The 18,503-nt window shown below is 48.0% G+C and overlaps 1 protein-coding gene across 12 annotated transcripts in view; it reads right to left on the reverse strand.

Moving 5' to 3' along the window:
• Positions 1–71: 71 nt before the first annotated feature.
• The window catches only part of TIAM2 (TIAM Rac1 associated GEF 2), a 226,013-nt gene continuing 207,581 nt past the window's right edge, over positions 72–18,503 (reverse strand). For all 12 annotated transcript variants that reach the window (XM_032407593.1, XM_032407595.1, XM_032407592.1 and 9 more), the window contains 12 exons: positions 15,360–15,539; positions 12,798–12,866; positions 12,114–12,239; positions 11,175–11,283; positions 8,432–8,611; positions 6,610–6,728; positions 5,591–5,699; positions 4,907–4,965; positions 4,142–4,247; positions 2,941–3,028; positions 2,420–2,574; positions 72–869 (listed from right to left, as the gene is read on the reverse strand). In XM_032407593.1, coding sequence (XP_032263484.1) covers positions 250–869; positions 2,420–2,574; positions 2,941–3,028; positions 4,142–4,247; positions 4,907–4,965; positions 5,591–5,699; positions 6,610–6,728; positions 8,432–8,611; positions 11,175–11,283; positions 12,114–12,239; positions 12,798–12,866; positions 15,360–15,539 — 1,920 coding nt within the window. In that variant the 3' untranslated portion in view covers positions 72–249. The remainder of the gene's footprint in view (positions 870–2,419; positions 2,575–2,940; positions 3,029–4,141; positions 4,248–4,906; positions 4,966–5,590; positions 5,700–6,609; positions 6,729–8,431; positions 8,612–11,174; positions 11,284–12,113; positions 12,240–12,797; positions 12,867–15,359; positions 15,540–18,503) is intronic.

Raw genomic sequence — 18,503 nt, forward strand, 5'->3', positions numbered from 1 at the left:
TAAGGATCCTAAGTCATTTTGATACCTGCTCAAAAGGGCTATAAACTAAGTAATTTACAGATTCTGGTCAGTTCAATCTAGTTTTCTGATCTACAATAAATTAAAATAACTTAAATCTTTACAACTATTTTGTGGAGAAAATGTACGCCGCACAAAACCCAATAATGAATAGTTTTTCTGCCATTTCCCCTTGACCACCAGTTTAAAAGTAAAACGAGCCATCGAGCCCGCATCTGGATTGAAATGGCACTACAACTTCCCGTGGTTCTCTGTTTCATAAAAACACTCCTCGTTGACCACCGAGGTTAAACTCTGGACACTGAACTCTCGCTGGAGAACAGAACTGAGATCGAGGTTGGCATTTTCAGACTGACTGTCAAGGGACTGATGGCGAATCTGTGCCTTCAGCAAAGTTCCCCTGTCCCGCTTGGTGCTGTTCGCTTTCCGCTTAATGGCGCAGAAGTGCCCCCGCACCAGCTTGGGCTGCTCCCCTTTGGGCCGGCCCTCCGTGCCAGGCTGCTGTTCAGCTGGCTTTGCATCGGGGCCGTCAGAGATTCTCAGTCTCTGGAACTGAATTTCAATGTCTTTGGTAGGGCTGCCCCGTCTGAGAGTCTGATGGTAGTCGTCCTCGTCGTCGCTCAGAATGTCACTCTCCTTGATGAGACTGTCTGACAGATCAGCCAGGCCTGGCCGGGGGTGTTGCAGGGACTCCTGCCTGCTCCCGCCTGGGGCGCAGCCGCTGCTCTGGGTGCTGCTGCTCAGGCTGCACTCGTCCGAGTCCAGGGAGCTGCCCTTGCCGGCCTCGCCGGGCTCGCCGGGCCACTCGCTGCTGGAGGAATTCTTGAGGACTTTCAAGGACCTGGAGGAAGCTGCAATGAGAAAAGTGCGTTTCCCCTCGTGATCGAGAAACAGACTCCACAATGCGTAATTTTTGCAACGTACGTTATAAGATAACATCTTAATGACTTAACATCATCTCACTTCTGTTACCAACTATCCTGGGGCTTGGGCAAAAAAAGAAAAAAGAAAAAAAAACACACATACACCCAAAACATGCAGATACCACCAAGTGTGGAAACTTTTTACTTAACGTTTATTTGAAATTTTATGTTGGAGGATTGGGCATTTCTAGATGACCTATTACCAGAGCTCGATTGTTTAGACAGAACAACAAGCTATAAACTATTACGAAGGCTAGGATTCTTATTTTGCCAATGGATAAATGAAAAAGTTAGCTACTAATAAAATCTAGGTCCCTTTCTTTCACTAAAGTACTTTGAAACTGGACAGCCAAGATTATACCATATTTCTACGCCTGCCTTCTCACCTTATTTCCCTTGCTGCTCCATTAAAAGTAGAAAAATGCCCTTCATCACTCATGAGAACGGTCTCTGCTGGAATTTCTAGCCAACTTTCAGAGATTTAATAGGAATAATTTAATCATTTGTGTGTGTTTAATTCTTTTCTCTTGGGTTGAAGAGAAAAGGGGAGCTCTCAGCTGTGATGTTTCCATAGACAGTAATAGCACAGTTTTGATGGCTACAGCTTATTTTGGCAATAGAGAAAAAAATAAAAAATATACAGTGAATTTGAAGAGGAGGTCACACTGTGACCAATGAAGAAAAGAAACAAGACCAAAGATACTAACAAAACAGTTAATACAGAGAGAGGGTTTAAACTGAAATTTTAAAAGCAGAAAATTTAAAATTTTAACTGAAGTTTTAAAACCAGGCAGAAAGTTTATCTGGAGTGTTTCCTTGCTGACTTAATTGATTGGGTAAGAATGAATGTAAGGTTTCTTGATCTTAATTCAAGTACTGGCTTTCTAGATGCCTGAGCTGTTCGGAGCACTGGGAGGACTGCAGTGAGCCAAGCTAAGCTGAGAGACTATGTGACTCCTGCACATGTCAATGGAAGAAGAGATAAGATAGTAAAGAGACTATGTCAGCTGGTGGTAAAATGAGGACTTGGGATTGGGGGTGGTTATAGTTTATACAAGGTTTGGAAGCAAGAGGCATTTTAAGTTGTTTTTTTTTTTTTTAAGATTTCATTTATGTATTTGAGAGAGGGAGAGAGCACAAGTAGGGGGAGCAGCTGAGGGCAAGGGAGAAGCAGGCTCCCCGTAGAGCAGGGAGCCCGACGCGGGGCTCAATCCCAGGGCCCCGGGATCATGACCTGAGCTAAAGACAGACACTTACCCAACTGAGCCACCCAGGTGCCCCTTAAGTTTCTTAAAAGGAAATAAAATTGCCACCACCTTCACACACCACTCCGTGTACTCGGGTGTCTGGTTCAGAGCTCACAGAGCTCCCCCTGGTACTTTACAAAGTGATGACTCACTGCTGTATTACAAAAACATATATCCTTACAGAGAAGCTTGTGTTTTCCTGAGTAAACACACGGCCAGCAAAATTCTCACCTAACTTGGCTGAAACAGGAACTCGGTTCTTAAGGGGTACCAGGCGATCCTTACAGGTCTTCTCCAGGGGTAATTCACACTTGATGTGACGCCTGAAGTTTTCCCTCAGAATAGATCGAATCACCTTGACGATGTTGGTTTTGCTCTCACTGTCACTGGTGAGGGGAGAAGAGAAAACAGTCATGTCGAGTGTCCTCGTGCTTTGTGTCCACGTCCCCTGGTCCTTAAGTGTCCTATTACTGCTCTCAGGACAGACTGACCATGAGTCACCCAGCTTCTGTGTACCCTGGTCTCCACTTACAAAAGGAGAAGTGATCATTTGTGAAGCGCCTTTGAGCACTAAGATTTGGACACATATTTAATCAATGCATTCTGCTATAGACAGTTGCCATTTGGGGGAGGCTGGGTGTGATCCTGAAGTCATCAACATTCAGGAGAGCACTAAAAATAAACTCCCATTTTTAAGAGAGCACAATTCTGTCTTTTTCCCATTGATTTTAATTTTTGGAAGTCCGTAAGACCTGCAGCACAGCTGGAAGATGGTTTCCGGCCGTCCTTCTATTTCCGACTTCGTATGGATCAGTTCCCAGACGGAATTATTTTCTGTCCCTGTGTAAAAGGAAACAAGGGTCTACAACTTCGCCAAAGATGTGAAGTTCGAAACTCACGTCAAATATTTCCTGTCCTGAGTCTCATCATTTTCTTCTGTGCCTCGTTCTATGTATGACTTTCACAAATAGTTATCAAAAGTTAAATACTTTTTAGTTACTTTTTACATTTCCTGGTAGTTTTCCATCCACCTCAGTGTGCTTTCTTCCCTAGCCCTGGATCCCGTCTCTCCGGGAAAGAGGTTAAAGGGATCCTGTTTGTCAACCCCATTCCATTCATTGTATTCTTTGGAAGGAACAGTAGGATGTGCTCAGGTACGTGAGGTGAAACAGGCCAGCCCAAAGTCAGTCCCCTTTTAGGAAATGTAAGCACGTCAAAACAAAACTTCACAGGGACCCAGAGCATCACTGCATGCCTTAGACTACTGGTCCTTTCTGTCACCGGAACCACTGTCACCAGAACATGGTTCTTCTAGAAGGACCTCTGAACATTTTCCAAGGTGGAAAAGTTGTGTTTTTTTTCTAATATCACATATAATACTGCTTAATCTTAAGGAATTTTCTGATATATCAATTTTTAAATTTAAGTTTGCGGTCCTTTTTTTAACATATTTTAGGGTATCAAGGATACTAGGCAGGAAAAATGTTGAAAACCGTTGATAGTGAAAATAAGGAAACAAGGAAGAGAGGTATTTGGCAAAGAAAAGGCAAATTTGGCATTTACTTTCTCTAAAAGTCTGTAAAAAAAAAAAAATCAAAACAACCTCTTTTGTCCTTATTTTCTTTGCCTGTAAAATAAAATTCATAAGTTATTCTGAAGGTTCTTTCCTAGTTTTTCATTCCACAATGCAAGTAAGTCCCATTAAAATGCTTTTTCCTGGGGACGCCTGGGTGGCTCAGTCAGTTAAGTGTCTGCTTTCGGCTCGGGTCACGATCTCAGGGTCCTGGGACTGAGCCCCGAATCAGGCTCCTTGCTGGGCAGGGAGCCCACTTCTCCCGCTGCTTTCCCTCTGCCTGCCACTCCCCCTGCTTGTGCTCTGACAAAAATATAAAATCTTTAAAAAAAAAAAAAAAAAATGCTTTTTCCTGGCGTCATACCACATGGAACAATTACCTGCTGTATTCCCCAGTCTGACTTGAAGTGCGGATATGGGGATCAACCAGCGAAATTTAAATGGGTCCAAGTCGGCAGAGCCGTGTGCAGGCCGGGAATTCGAGGGCTGTAACAGGAAAGCCCCCCAAGAAAAGTGTTAGAGCAAGCTCTCACCCAGAGAGGAGATGTGCAGGGAACGGAAACTTGGAAGTTTTCCCTGTGTGCGAGGCTCCTTGCAGCTGTGTGAGTGGTCCCAGTTCTCAGAGATCTCGGGGCGGGGCGGGGGGGGGGGGGGGGGCGTGGGGGCAGAGCCGTGGTCTGGGGAGCACAGACTGCTAGACACCAAGCAAGAATGACAACCAAGCCTTCTGTGTCCTCATTACCTCTGAACGGTAATAACTCTGATGGCTTATGGTATCCACAGCTAAGCTTTTTCTTCTTTTTTTTTTTTTTTTTTGAACTAAGGAAAAAGTCGTTTGAAAACAAACCAAAGTTACGTGGTCTCTTACGTGTATGGAGCAAACATGGGCCATTTTCAGGGATATGGAAGCTGATTTTCTGTGTAGGCCCCAGCACGGGAATTTGTAGATGTAGATCTTCTTTTAAAACAGACATTGTTTGTGGGGAGAATAATAGCCTGAGTATCTGGTTTGCTTAGTCACCCTAGGAATAAGTCCCATTAGTCCAGTGAGGCCTTGGTTCTGAGCGGGCTTCTCAGACCAACACTGACAGGAGGACAGAGCCATGAAAAAAGGTAGCTTTAATTAAATGTACTTCTTGTCTTACCAATTTCTTTTTCAGTTTGCAGTTTTCTTTATAAACCAATATGACAGCTCTCTTAAAAACTAAAGAAAGGAAAAGAAAAAGAAAAGTCTTTCATTATTTTGTACAAACTTTCTTCCAAGGTTGGACTATGGCTTAGAATGTTTTAATAGAACAAAGCTCTTCAAACTTATGAAGCTCCGAGATCCCACTAAACCACAGGAGTGAATAAATGGTGCTCTCCTCTGATATTTCAATGATGCAGAAATACCTACTTATTTAAAAGCAATCATCTGAAGTAGATCTTGGCGATTTTTTTAAAAATCCCTGTTTTGTTGTATCGAAATCTGAGGACATGGTGTTCATCTTGGTGAGAATACACTGTCTATAATCGGTCTTAGTGAGAATTAAGACATTTTGCAAATGCAGCAAACAATTAAGATAGCAGGTTTCAAAATAGCCTCGGGAGATCTGTTCCTGTAACACTTGGCCAGAACCAGTAAGCCCAGCAGAAGGGAGAGCAAGATAATGAGTATGCGGAGCGACAGCATCTTAAATAGTCGGAGGCTGGCTCTGTTAAGTCAAAAGCCATTACAGCAATGATTCCAGCTCCTTCTGAAAATCAGTTAGCTGGACTGGTGGCTCTAGAAAGATCCTCGTTTTCACCAGCCTTTTTTAAGTTTACATTCTTTCAAATGGGATACTAACCAAACACCGTGAGTTCAAGGTCCTTTCTGGCTTTTCCTAGAGACAGAAATGGATTCAACCAGGAAACTGCAGAGTGCATCAGAAGCTCCCCCATGGAAAGTTCTGTTACCTGTATCATAAAAATGGGAGATGAAGACAGGGAGACCCCAGGGGTAGGTTGTCTCATGTTGGACAGTGAATCACATATGTATATGTGGGGATTCCAAGTGCATTCAATGTGATTCTTATGGCCCCCGTAAACATGGGGCCTTTAAATAGTATAGGTTTTGAAAATATGAGCAAAGCATCAAACTTTGAAAAACAACATAAATAGAAAGGCATTTTGGTTCAGTGCACACATTATATGTAAATGGACATTGAGGTCCATCCAAAGTGTCACCACCCCGATCCATAAACTACACGGGGCCTGGAAAGATAAAAGGACCAACACTGAAACTGTCACAAAAAATTAAACTCCCGTTTGTTTTCTGTTCTTGCCTTTCTCTACTGAAACTACGTTTTCTTATATGTAGACTTGAAAAGCTCAAGATTCTAATTTAGTAATTAACCAGAAAAGAAAAAAATAGAAATTGTCAAATTCCACTTAAACTAGTTCTGTAAGTAAGGAGGTAGCCGCCGAGGTCAGATATCCGGTTCTTTCTCCCTGCTGGCCCCACTTCCTGTATTCATCCTCCCGTCAGCTCGCGCTTTCCAGGTACGCGCCCACCTCTGGGCCGAGTCTTGCCTCACGCCCCATGGAAAGGGGGTGGGGGGCAGGGACATAAGCTTAGTGATATTTCTTGTTTTCTTTTTGTACAATGTTAAGGTGATATAAGGTTACATTCTTAAACCAGTATAATGAATTTTATGGTCCGTTTATACTTAAATGGTTTGGTTTACTGCAAGCGTTAAGATCAAAAAAAATTTTAGGCATATTCTCGTCTAGGAGCGCGCGAACACGGTGGCCTAGTTTGGAGACCGCCTATGGACGCAGTGAACAAATGCACTTAAGCCTCTCGGAATGCGGCAGCGCCGCTGACCTCCTTCTCTGTTCCACTCTGCTCTGCCACTAGCTGGTCGAACACGGTCCCGTAATCCTCGTAGATCTTTTGCATCTCATTGATGTGGCTGGCTACTTTTTCCATTGCCTTTAGCGCCTCTGAAAAATATAAAATCATTATTTTATAAATTTTGTTTAAGTCCTACCAAAAGCCGTAATGAAAAAGCTCAAGATTCAAGCCAGATTCAAGACCAGTTCTTACTAACCGAAGCATTACTCAGGCATGGCTCATACAGCCCACTGCAATCCAGTCACTATAATGAAGAACAATAGGACAATCTCCCACCTCCAGGTCTCTTTGAAATGAGGCAAAACACAGGTAAAAAGTATCACTAATAAGAACAGCTAACGCTGATCGAGCACCTTCTATGTGGCAGGTACTATAATGGGTGGTTTATTTTAATCATCTCATTTCATCCCCACAGTAACTGAATGACTGTAGGAGCTGTAATCAATCCCATTTCACAGATGAGGAAACTGAGGTGCAGAGGGGTTAAGTATGGTGCCAGACTTCTAAAGAGAGAAATAAGGAGTAGAGCCAAAACTGAAACCCAAGACTGACTGGCTATCAGATACCTGCCCTTAAATTCTGCCTCTCCTCCCGGGCCAAAGACTGGAACTGTGAACAACAGTTTGTTAGCAAGAACTTACTAATGTCTCTGTAAATGCCCCTAATGACCACAGCAACTGGTGGTATTTATACACGGTGCTTATTTATAACTTTCTACTTGGGCATGTGAGGGACAAAATGATTTTGTAAAAGTCAAAAAGCAAAATTTCAGGTTACCTATAAATTTAGTATTTTTTGTTATTTTGTTCTCCTGATTCAGTATTTTAATTCAATTTGGAGGCAAATTTGGAAGGCAATTTTAAATATACCCATTTAAACATCATCTTGAGGAAAAAGGATCTTTTCACATTATTTGAATACTAATCATAATTTGTATCATTTACTTGTAGAATTTAACTTCCATGTAAAAAGAAATTTTGTCTTTGTTACTTATGATACAAAAGTATGCTTGACATAGAAACAAGAGCCAGTTTAATTGAAACTCTTTTCAGTGTTTATTATTCAGTACTACTAATACTTATTAATAAATTTGTTACTCTACCCAGGTATTTTATTATAGGTAGACCACCTAGTTTTCACATGCAGAGAACAAATCACTGTATGTCTGATGCAAACACAGCATCCCTTTAGGGGATACTCTACTTCATCTCAAACTGAGGGGCTCTGTGTATCTGACAAATTGTATCTTAGGCCCATAATTTCTGGGGTTGCAAAAGAAGACACATCAGCCTGGACCGTAAAGCAGAACCTGTCGCCGGGAGCTGGGCTGTGGAGCTGGGCTCTGCCCTGAAGTCCCCACAAGGTGGAGCCTCACCCAATGGATTCGATCAGCAGCACTGGGCAGCGCGCAACACACAACCTCACAAGGTGGCAGGAAAACAGGCCCCATTTTCGGTTCCAGCAGCGCTGTTTTGCTAACCGAAGAGACCCAAAGTAACGGATTTCGTCTCTCTGAGCTCAAATACGTTCTTTGAAAAACGAAAATGGAATCACCCCTCCAGAGGGGTTTGGGGCTCCTCCGATGACATAATTTTGCCCAAGTATTCTGTCCATCTGGAGGGATGGCCATATACCTAGTAGCTATGTGCACATACTAAAATGATATCTAAGCTTAAGAACCGTAGTCCTGAGGCAGGTCTGAGAATTTGAAACGAAGCCGGGAAGAGAAGAGGGGCCTGGCAGGTTCAGCGGGTGGCGGCAGTCACAGTCCGTCCGCAGCCTGTTTTCTTACCTGTCAGGTGGTAGTGCTCCTCGCTCTCCTGGTCCGTCAGCGACACGAGCTCCTTGAGCAGCAGCGGGTACTTGAGCACCCTCTGAACCGGCTTGATGAGGTAGGACTCCAGGGTGGAGGAGTGCTGCTTGGTGGGATTCCGGGCATCCAGAAAAGCCTTGAAGGCTTTATCGGTTTTAGCTATAAGCAGGGGGATAATAGACCCTTAGAAGAGCACAGCCGGAGAAATTAAACCCTACTTCCTTCAGTTTTTTATGGAGTCACAGACCATCCACTTCTACAGTCATCCTAATGCCATTCTTTATGAAAACCCAAATGCTTCAGTGGGTCAGGCACCCAGCTGTCAACGTGGATTCAGCATCAGAGTTGGGGGGGGGGGTGCAAATCCCATGAAAAAAGGGAACTTACGAGGCTGTCTAAATAGTACAGTCCGCACACCAAAGAGGAACACCAAGTTGAAATGTAGGAATGTCTGATTTTATAGGCATATTCACATGCAAACCCGTGAGAGACGGTTAGAGGTGCCTAAGAAGTGAGTTTCAACCAATTCATAAAGCCACAAAACAGTCTTATCCAGACCCTACAGCTACCCTGCAAAAGAATCATAGAGCAAAATAAACGAGTCATTTTCCCCCACCGTCCCCGCACAGATTGTTACTTATTCTATACACAAGGGGCTATCTTGTTTTCTTGTAAAACAAGTCGGTAAGCACTGCAGCCTTCACCCCCACAGCTCCGAGCAGTCCGGCTCACCGGATGTGACCTTCAGACCGCCACGGGCAGGGAAAGCTGCCTGCGTCAGCGTCTGACGTTATCAAGGGGACACGCAGGACCCCAACCCCGTTCAGTGTTGAGATGCCAATGGGACATGTCCCAGGGGCTCCTCTGGATGCCACCTGCTGACTCTGGTTGGCCATCTGTTTGGAATTCAGCCAATCTGAATGAAATCACACCCTTATTTGGGGTTTTGTCACAAAGGCAAAAACCTACAACTTCTAGGACATGTGGTACCATTTTGAATGTGACCAAAGTGGCTGCTGAGATGATCCTTCGGAACTGAGCAAAGCATTGGTGTGCTTTAATTTTACTGTCAGTAAAAAGGTGATCCTAGAGGAAATGCCAACGGGAGTCACATCTCTGTTTAAGCAAAAGTAGAGGAGGCAGATTTTGGCTGGGGCTTGTTCCCTTGAAGCACTTCAAGACCATTTCTTAACCGTGAGCCTGTCCTTCTACGATACTGTAAATATCCAGACTTAAACCAAATGGCAGAGTTGCATCAGTGGAACGGGCTAAATGCTCTGAGTGCTGGGGTAAACCTCCACTCGCCTTCCATGGTCAATCCTGTGGAGAGACTGTCGCCTGGTTCTGAGAGGGAAACACTGAAGGGCGACCTTCAGATAGAGCCTATAATGACAACAGAGGAAGGGGCTTGGAATTTAGTTGATGCAACTAAAAAAGTTCAAATAGAGACCTCTCCCCAGACGTTGGCCACTCACAGGAGAGCGCCCAGGTTCCCTGGCTTCGGGAGAGCCGGCAAATCATCGTGGGACAGAAGGCATGAAGCCCTGTGTCATTCTACAGAAGGCACTCAAGTCCCAGGGGAAGTCATCTGTATCCCAGAAACGGATGACACTGTAACGGAGGCGGCTTCGGCAGGTCCGTGTCTCGCTCCCCGGTTCCCGTGAGCGACACAGAGAACAGGGGCGGCCCGGTGACCTTTTCTGGAGACGGTTCCGACGACCCTGAGGCTCACGTGCATTTCCCTGAGCCGCCTTCCAGCGCCGGAGCCCGCGCCCCGCACGCCGCACCCCTGCCGCCCTGTGCCCGCAGCCCTGAGCTCGCCTGCTCCGGCCCCGCCACCGCAAACGAGAATGCCCAAGAATGGGACAGAAAAACGCCTTCTGGGAGCGGCAGATTGGAGAACTTTAATCTCAGGTGTGTGGCCACGGAAAGCAGCCCCAGGGACAGAATCGCTTCCGGTGAGGCGGCATTCCTGGTCGGGGTGAGACAGAAGCAGACGGAACCGCACGTCGCAAAGCTCCCTACAATCCGCGTGCGGCTGAACAAGGTCACGGCTCTCATCAAATCCCCGAATCCAGCGCCAGGCTGGGCCGACAGGCCGTTACTGAAAGCCCAGGCGCTCCGTGCCCCCCCACCCCCGCCCCCGCACGACCCGGACAGGGTGAGGTCCACCCAACGGGTCTCCCTGGGCGTCAAGAAAATGAAAGGCTTCAGTTAAAGCCAATAAAAGAAGATGATAAAAACGTGGAGAGACCAAGGGTGCTTCAGGGACAGGATGTGGACCCTTAAGTGTTAGTGTTTGCCTGGATCCGTCAAAGCGGCTTTAACTCTAGTTACCGCCCTGCTTGTGAGTGTGCTGCTGGCATCCGCGTGCTTCCTCGGGCCTAAGGGGGTTAGCGAGAAAGGAAGAACACAGCAGCTTATGGTTCCTGGGTTTCAGATCAAGGAATGTGGCCAAAAAAAAAAAAAAAGAATCCAGAGGTAATTTAACAGCAGAGTGACACAAAGCAGAGAAACATCTCTGCTCTTAGGACACGTGTTCACTGTTACCAATAAACTAAAATAAACCAAGAATTTTTCCTCTAATGCCTGTCAATTTAAAGGTCAAGAACAGAGCATGATCCATTAAAACTGTACTTATCCCCACTTATTAAATGCAAATTCACTGTTAACAACTAAAAAAAAAAAAAAAAACACAGCTATAAAGGTATGAGCAACTTACCTCGCTCTAGAACCTTCTGTACTTTAATATGATTAGCACAGAATCCGCTGTAGAGTTTAAAATGGTCCGCGTAATAAAGGAAAGAGCCTCCAAGGGAAAACAGCAATTTCTAGGAGAGGAAGGAAGTCACATTGGACATGGTTTAATCGGGGTCTGCTGGCTCCAGTGTGACATCTGACTACTTTGGTGCATCCATGGCATCTGTCTTTCAGATACCAGAGCACTAATGCCTCAGAGAAATCACCAAATGAAATAAAGCCAGGACTGCCCCATTTCCACAGCAGACAGAGAACAGCATGGCATCCCCCCAGCAGATCTTGAGTTTGACTGAAAGCCTTCTGGCAGCAGAGCTGACATCACGAGCAAAGGACAAGAAAGAAAGCTCGACAAAAATACATCTGATAAAGTGGGATATGAACGATCTGGGAGGATAATCAATCAAGCATTACTTGGGACAGATGCTTTTGACTGTCTCCTGCCCTGTCCCCTTTCTACTGTCTCGCACCTTTCCTTCCCTGGAGGGGCTCCTCACTAGTCACTGATGCTCACGTTGGAAACAGGGCTCCATCGAAGAACCACTGACTGATGCTTTTCATCCCAGCGTCACATGACCATGAAGATGCGAGATTAGATGCAGGGTAGGTGCTACTGCTTCGAGCAAACTCCCTACATATCGTTCAGCAGATCTGAGCAAACAGTGTGGTGGACGTGCTCAGCCACCGGGCAGACGCTACATAAGTGTGCCACCCAGACTCTGACTACCAGAACCACTCAAGATACAAACGTGGCCGGCTTTTACCACCTGCCAGAGGAAAACAGTGCAATGAAAGCACTAAATTTACCTTGTCTATGGGCAAGGGACAGCAATTTCTTTTTCAAGGGAGAGTTCTGCACTCTACCCATTTATTTTTGCCTTAAGCCAAAGTCCAAAATACTTACTCTGAACTGTGAGGGAGTCTCAAGGCTGCTAAAGTCCGAGGATGCTGAAATCCCATCCTCCAGAGTCTCCAGAAACACCTTTTGAAATTCAAGCATCTCTGGCAAACTTCCAAAAAGGGACTCCATCTATATGAAGGCCGGGATCGGAAAGAGGGTATCAGCAATGAAGACCCAGAGACCACTCTAACACCCAGACACACAGGCAAATCCCAAGCTGTTCACCAGAAAGCAGCAGACAGAAGTAAATCCTTCAAAGAAGGCAGCGTATTCACTCCGTGACACAGTTTATGCACAGAGTTTTTACAGCTCTGGTTCTAGTAATTCTTAACCTTATAAATGGATGTAATATTTTCAGGATTCAAACTGGCGAAAAATGGAAGGCAGCAGAAAAGAGCTAATTACTGAGATTTAACATTAACAAGCCATGAATTAAAGAGTAACTTTTGACCACACTTTCTTCTACAAAAAGGACACTGACTGTCCTGCGCAGGTGAACTCCTGCCACTGAGCCTCACGTGACAGAGGCCACATAAACGGCTTTGGAGGCCACGCCTGGGTCCCTCCAACAACCCTTTAGTCCTGGATGTTCTTGGGGGATCAGCAGATAGAACCTCCGGGGAGGTCCACTCACGGGCAAACAGACTAACCTGTGTGTCAGTGGACAGGGGGAAGGGGACGGATTACCTCATCTTGGGTGAGAAAGGTCTCATTTTGAAGTGGCTCCAAGTATAATTCAAAGAGGCAGCTCAGATCCTGAAAGACAGAAGAAGAGAATCTTTATCACGTGTGTCTCCGAAATACCCAAGAGTTTCCAGCAACCCTTACCACAGCTCCAGACTCCCACCGGGAATGATGGATTTCAAGTCTGGTTGAAATTCATGACCCTGAAGGCGGTTCCTGTTATTTCTGACCTAATTCACAGAGGCTAATGGCACAGTGCACTCAGCAGCCGGGTCGCCTATCCTGCTTGGACAGCCTGGTGGCAGAGCCAGGCTCCCTCCGTGGCCGATGCAGCGGGAGCATTCATCTCCCTGCGTGAGTTCTGGCGCAGCACGTCGGTCGGGCGTGACCACACCGGCCAGCTCACCCCGCTTCCTCCTCTGCCTCAGCGAGCACGGCCACAGCCCCACCGTGGAGCTGAGAGGGACGGGACAAGATCTGGGAAGCTCCTCAACTTCGGGGTTGACGCATTAGCAGAATTTCAAGCTCCCGTATTCGAATGCAAGAAAAAATGCCCAAGGATTAAGAGCAGTCATGATGTTTATAATCTAGGCCATATTGGAGTCTCCAGTAAACCGGGCTCCAGTAGTGTGGAATAGTGGGAGTGAATGGTGTTTATAAAACTCTTTAGATAAAGGGGTGATTTAATAATTTGAAGCCAAGACCAGGATATAATTTTGTAATAGGAAAGGTTTTTTTCTTCTTATTTCATTTATTCTGAAGAATTTTCAGTATGAAAATGCTAGAGGTAATTGATTACAAAGTCCACTACTTTGCTCCCTCATTTCACAGAGGAGAAATCTAGACCTGAAGAGCTCTGTAAGAGCCGAAGCCTCCAGAACCTTACGGCATAGGTCCCGGAACAAGTGGACAGGCCTGTGATGCCTTTTCCTGTGTCGCAACGAAAAGCTCCCTGGCCTTCCCTCCCTCACCACCTTCCACGGCGACTGCTTCAGAGCAGGGAGATGCGAGAAGCTACTGAACCGTATCTCAGCGAACACACCAATGCTCACAGTTCCAAGTTGCATGCAGGGATCAAGGTTAGATGAACAGGAGGTAAAATCCCGTGTTAAATGTCAGCCACAAAAAGAAATGACAAAATGGAAATGGTGTGTGTGTCAATCACGAGAGGCACCCGGTGCTGGTTATTCGGTCAGAGCCAGGGCCGGGCTGCCCTCCTTCCTCGTGCCGGCGGGGGCTGCTCAGGACTTACACACCACGAGCAGGTGGGCGCCGAGCCGCGGGGCCGGACAGCTGCAGCCCTAAGAAAACAAAGCGCAGGTTTCTTGCAGGGCGAAGGGTCCTCTCTGTCTAGCTCACCCCGAACATCCATCTCAGGCCTCCGCCAGCACCTCGGTGAAACAACCGTCCCGGTGCCGGGCGGCCGAACGGCATGGGAGGACCACACCGACGAGAGCCGTAGGAAGTCTGAACTCCGCCCTCGCCTCTGCGGGTGACAGCTCGTGTCCACCCTCCCTCACGGGGCCGGAGGGTCTCTGAAGCCTCACACCGCACAGCACACAGCTGCTCTGGAAAGGCCATCATGATCACAGGACGGTCCAGAAGCCCAGTCTGGGCTCCCCGGGGTTCACGTCATCTCCCCACAGGAGATACTGGACAAGACGTAACGGGATATGGAAGTAAACTGTCCACTCTACGGCTTTCCTTTCTCCCCTCGGGACCAAAAGCAGGAGCTCGGGGTAGTTCTACCTGTGAGTAGGCCGCCCGTCAAGTCCAGATAAAATGACAGTAACACTGACGGAAGGGGAAGCGGAGACTTGTCTTGTGCAGGAAGGAGGTGACAGCCGGGTGTGCACACGCGGGTGTGAGTGGGAGTGGAGGGCACCCCGAAGGCCGGGCCGCCACCCGGGGCCGAGCCTGGTGGGACTCCCAGCCCCTGCCCTGCGCCACCTGCCGCTGCCAGCCCCGGCCGAGCACGTGAGCTTCCAGCAAATACTGAAAGCAGAAGAACCCGGTCTCCCCGGGCTCCGGCGTCCTTCAGGAAAGGTTTCTCAAACTACTGACTGGGGTCCTCGGAAACATAAATGAATTCTTCGGGTACTGAAGTGTCTGGGCACGTACCCCTCTGTGCCGGGGTGGGAGCGGCCCTGGGATGACCCGCTGCTCCGTCGTGGGACCTGTCCCGCGCGGCGACAGCCACCAGGCAGGTGTGGGGGCCGCACCAGCAGCCGCTTGTGAGCAGGTCGCTCCCTGGTTCCTCAGCCCCTCAAGTCCTCTCCAGCGCTCTCCTGCTAAACCCCTTCCCACAGAGCGCAGGTGACAAACCAGAACATCTGTTTCCATAGCGAAAGCTACCTTGGTAACGCAGTGAGCCGAGCACGGATTCTCCCAAGCCCTCTCGGCTTGTGGGCCCTCTCGCACCCCCCCCCCTTGGGCAGCAATCCGCTGCTTCCAGGAGCAGGCAGCTCAAGCACGAGTGCTGGGGTTCCGGGGAGCCCTGCCGACAAATAGCTGGACCCCCCCGGGGAGACCGAGCGGGGAAGAACACGCGGCCCCTTCCGTTACCTTCACGTAGGACTTCTCCGTGTCCATCAGCTCCTGGATGACTTTTCGGAGGCGATCTGCATCGGAGAGGTGGCGAGCCAGCGGCCGCGGAGGTGGGTCCCGAGGCCCCCGAGGCCCTTCCATGCCGTCGCTCTGCGTGTCGCCGAAACCCCTACACAGCGCGGCGATCTGTTCCGCACTCTGAGAGAGGGCGAGACGGGGGGGATCATGTAGGGGACGCGCTCCATTATCACGGGCCTCGCAGCGGGGACACAGCCAGCGGCTGTCTCCGCCCAGGGCGCTCTCGGCAGTGTCACGGGGCGAAAAGCTAGGCCCACTGGTCTCACTCATTCACCTGGTGCTTTTCTGTCGCCCTAATAGCTGTGTGGCACATGGCTTGTTGGTACTGAAACCAGCGAACAAGGCACAGGACTAGCCGTCGGTTTAACAGACTCGAGGGCGCTCTCAAAGCAAGCTTGTGGCTTTCTAAGAGCACACTGAGGAGCCTCCCGGACAGAACAGCCCTGGGAGCCTCCAGAATGGCATGGCACCCCAAGGATTTTAGGATGGCTTGGCCACAAGGCACTTGCAGCTCTGCCCTCAAATCCAACCACGAGCTCTGCAGTCTCGCGCCAAGTAGCAGAATACGAGTGAAGAGGTTAGAGGTGCTGCACATGCTGGGGATGGGCGTGAAGGGAGGGACGTCCTCTACCCTGCGGGGTGCAGGGTTCCCCCACCCCACCCCAAGGAGGGCCCAGAAGTGAGCAGGGGATACAGCAAAACCCAGTGAGTGCCAGAGAAGAGGGATGAACCGGCTTGTGGGAAGCTTCCTGATGACAGTGGGAATGGAATCATCCAGACTCAGGGACAAGAGGAGTCAGTCCCCCAGCCGTCAGCGCAAGTTCCTACTTTTAAGCACAGTAATGGAAGAGCCTTCTCAAGGGGAGCCCGTTTGTATGGTCCTGCCCAAGGCCGGGGGTTTGAAGTCTCGAATGTGTCTCCTCCCATATGTTTCCACAGTGCTTTGCAGTGTCATCAGATTACCCTCAGCGTCTTTTTACTTCTCTTTCTCCTTCCATCCCACCCGCATCCAACCTCCGGCCCGTCTTACCACCCACCAGCGGGTAAGCCTGTCTGGGGCAGGGGCCTTTCCGTGTCACTGCCCCGAGCGCCCAGCTCAGGGGCCGGGGGCCCAGCCGGCGCCCCACGCACCTCCTCACCTCCCCTGCGCTGCCGTTGTTTCAAGAGACAAAGCAGCATGGCCCAGTACACATGACTAACCGCCATCCATCTTTGGCAACTCTCTCGGCTAAAACTCTTCCCTTCTTCAGTTTAAGTGTCCTCAGGCCTGATCTCTAGCGCTCCGGCTGGGGTAAAAAGCTGAACTTGGCGGAACCATCTCTTAATGCTCCATTCATTTCCTTGGGGACCTTTCAGAGCACAAACAGCTCACACGAGCGTGTGGGTGACCACAGTGGCCTGATGCACACCGGTTATAAAAGCTGACACCTGACAGGTGAAAGTCTCTCGACGCTAAAACAGGACACTCTGGCCCTCCCTTTTTGCCTCCCTCTCTGCTCTACCCTCCACACTGATCTGGCTAATCTTTCAATTCAGTGGGTCTCAACTGAGGGCCCCCTCTGTCTCCAAAAAGAAGACCGGTCCTGCATGAGAGGATAGTCCCCTTGTCAAGGTAAGAAACACCAAAGCACAGCCCAAGGCTCACTGGAAGCCAACCCAGGCTTGTGTGGAACGAGTGAAAGAGTAAGACTCCGTAAACCAACGGGAGCCACTTTGTTGTGTGCGGGAGGCTTCAGGAAGAAGAGGGTTGTAACATGGTCCTGGAAAGCACACGTGTTCCAAGGGAGAACCACAGAAGAGCCAGAAGGACAGTGGGGGATGAGCACTGTAATACAGAGCCCAACTCAGGGGAGTGAAGTGGGCCTCCTCTCCCAGCCAGTTGTCTGTGACCAGGACTTCCAGACTGGGGGGGGGGGGGGGGGGGAGGGGGGCTCTTGAAATATCATTGTTTCTCGCGTCTTCAAATAAATCTTGGTGCAAAAGTTAGATCAACCACGGAACAGGCACTAAGCTTCCAGCTAGACACACAGACACATATAATACAAAGTAATTTACTTCTCAAACAGTTCAAAGCATGTGTAAGTACTAATGATTCTCCTTTGATATATGCATTATCCACATACACATGCGAACGCAAGTGTATTTCTGGTAACACCCGTCAGAAGACATTCATTCCGGGTAAACTCTCAAAAAATAAGAAAACAGATGTGGATCTTAAGGCACCAATCAAAATGCATCTTGATTTATCAAAATGTCTCACTTCATGTTTAAAACAACCAAATCTTATGATTCATTACTGAAGGAATTCCAACACTGTTAAGCCATGCCCTAAAAGCCTAATGACATAGAGTAAAAGCCCAACAGAACGGTGCAGCCAAAAGGCGGCTTTTCTGTCTTCCAGGATGTGAACATCATAAAGGAGCCCTGGGGAATACAACCAGACCACTCCAAACTCCGTGCTCCTCCTTTCCAGGGGATCTCAACCCTGGCCACACATTAAGCTGTTTCAGGAGCTTTAAAAAATACCCATGGCTAGACCCACTCAATCGGTGGGGTTCGAACTATGATTATTTTTTAAAAGCTTCCCAGTTCAGTGAGCAGCATCTACTTCGGTCTCCAGGAGCAGCGCTGCCTTCCACCTGATCACACTGTCCCCATGGTCTACAGTGAAGGACGGCCACGTAAAAGGGACGTGGTCTGAGCTCACGAGACAGAGGAAGTAAACAGAATCATACCCACGGCCCTGGTAGTCTGGGTCCAGCCCTCTACAAACTGAGCTAAACAACCGCAGATGATGATACTGAGACTCCCAAACTCACTTATTTGAAATCTCTATACTGGTATTTGCACCGCATGCTCAGACAATATAATTTTGCAATGCTGAAAAATAACAGCTTCCAGGGCTACAGAATCTATATTAAGCTCACATATACTGCACAAAATGCACCATAAGTTAATGGCAGCTGGTGAGCTTACAGCTTTGCCTTGCTGGGATGTCAAAAATCACACCTAACAATGCAGTGTTAAAATAACGAGATTTTAAAAATAAAGTATCTTGCCATTTTAGAAAATCAGAATTCATTT

Source organism: Phoca vitulina, unplaced genomic scaffold, assembly GCF_004348235.1.
Source record: "Phoca vitulina isolate PV1807 unplaced genomic scaffold, GSC_HSeal_1.0 scaffold9, whole genome shotgun sequence".
Classification (NCBI taxonomy): domain Eukaryota; kingdom Metazoa; phylum Chordata; class Mammalia; order Carnivora; family Phocidae; genus Phoca; species Phoca vitulina.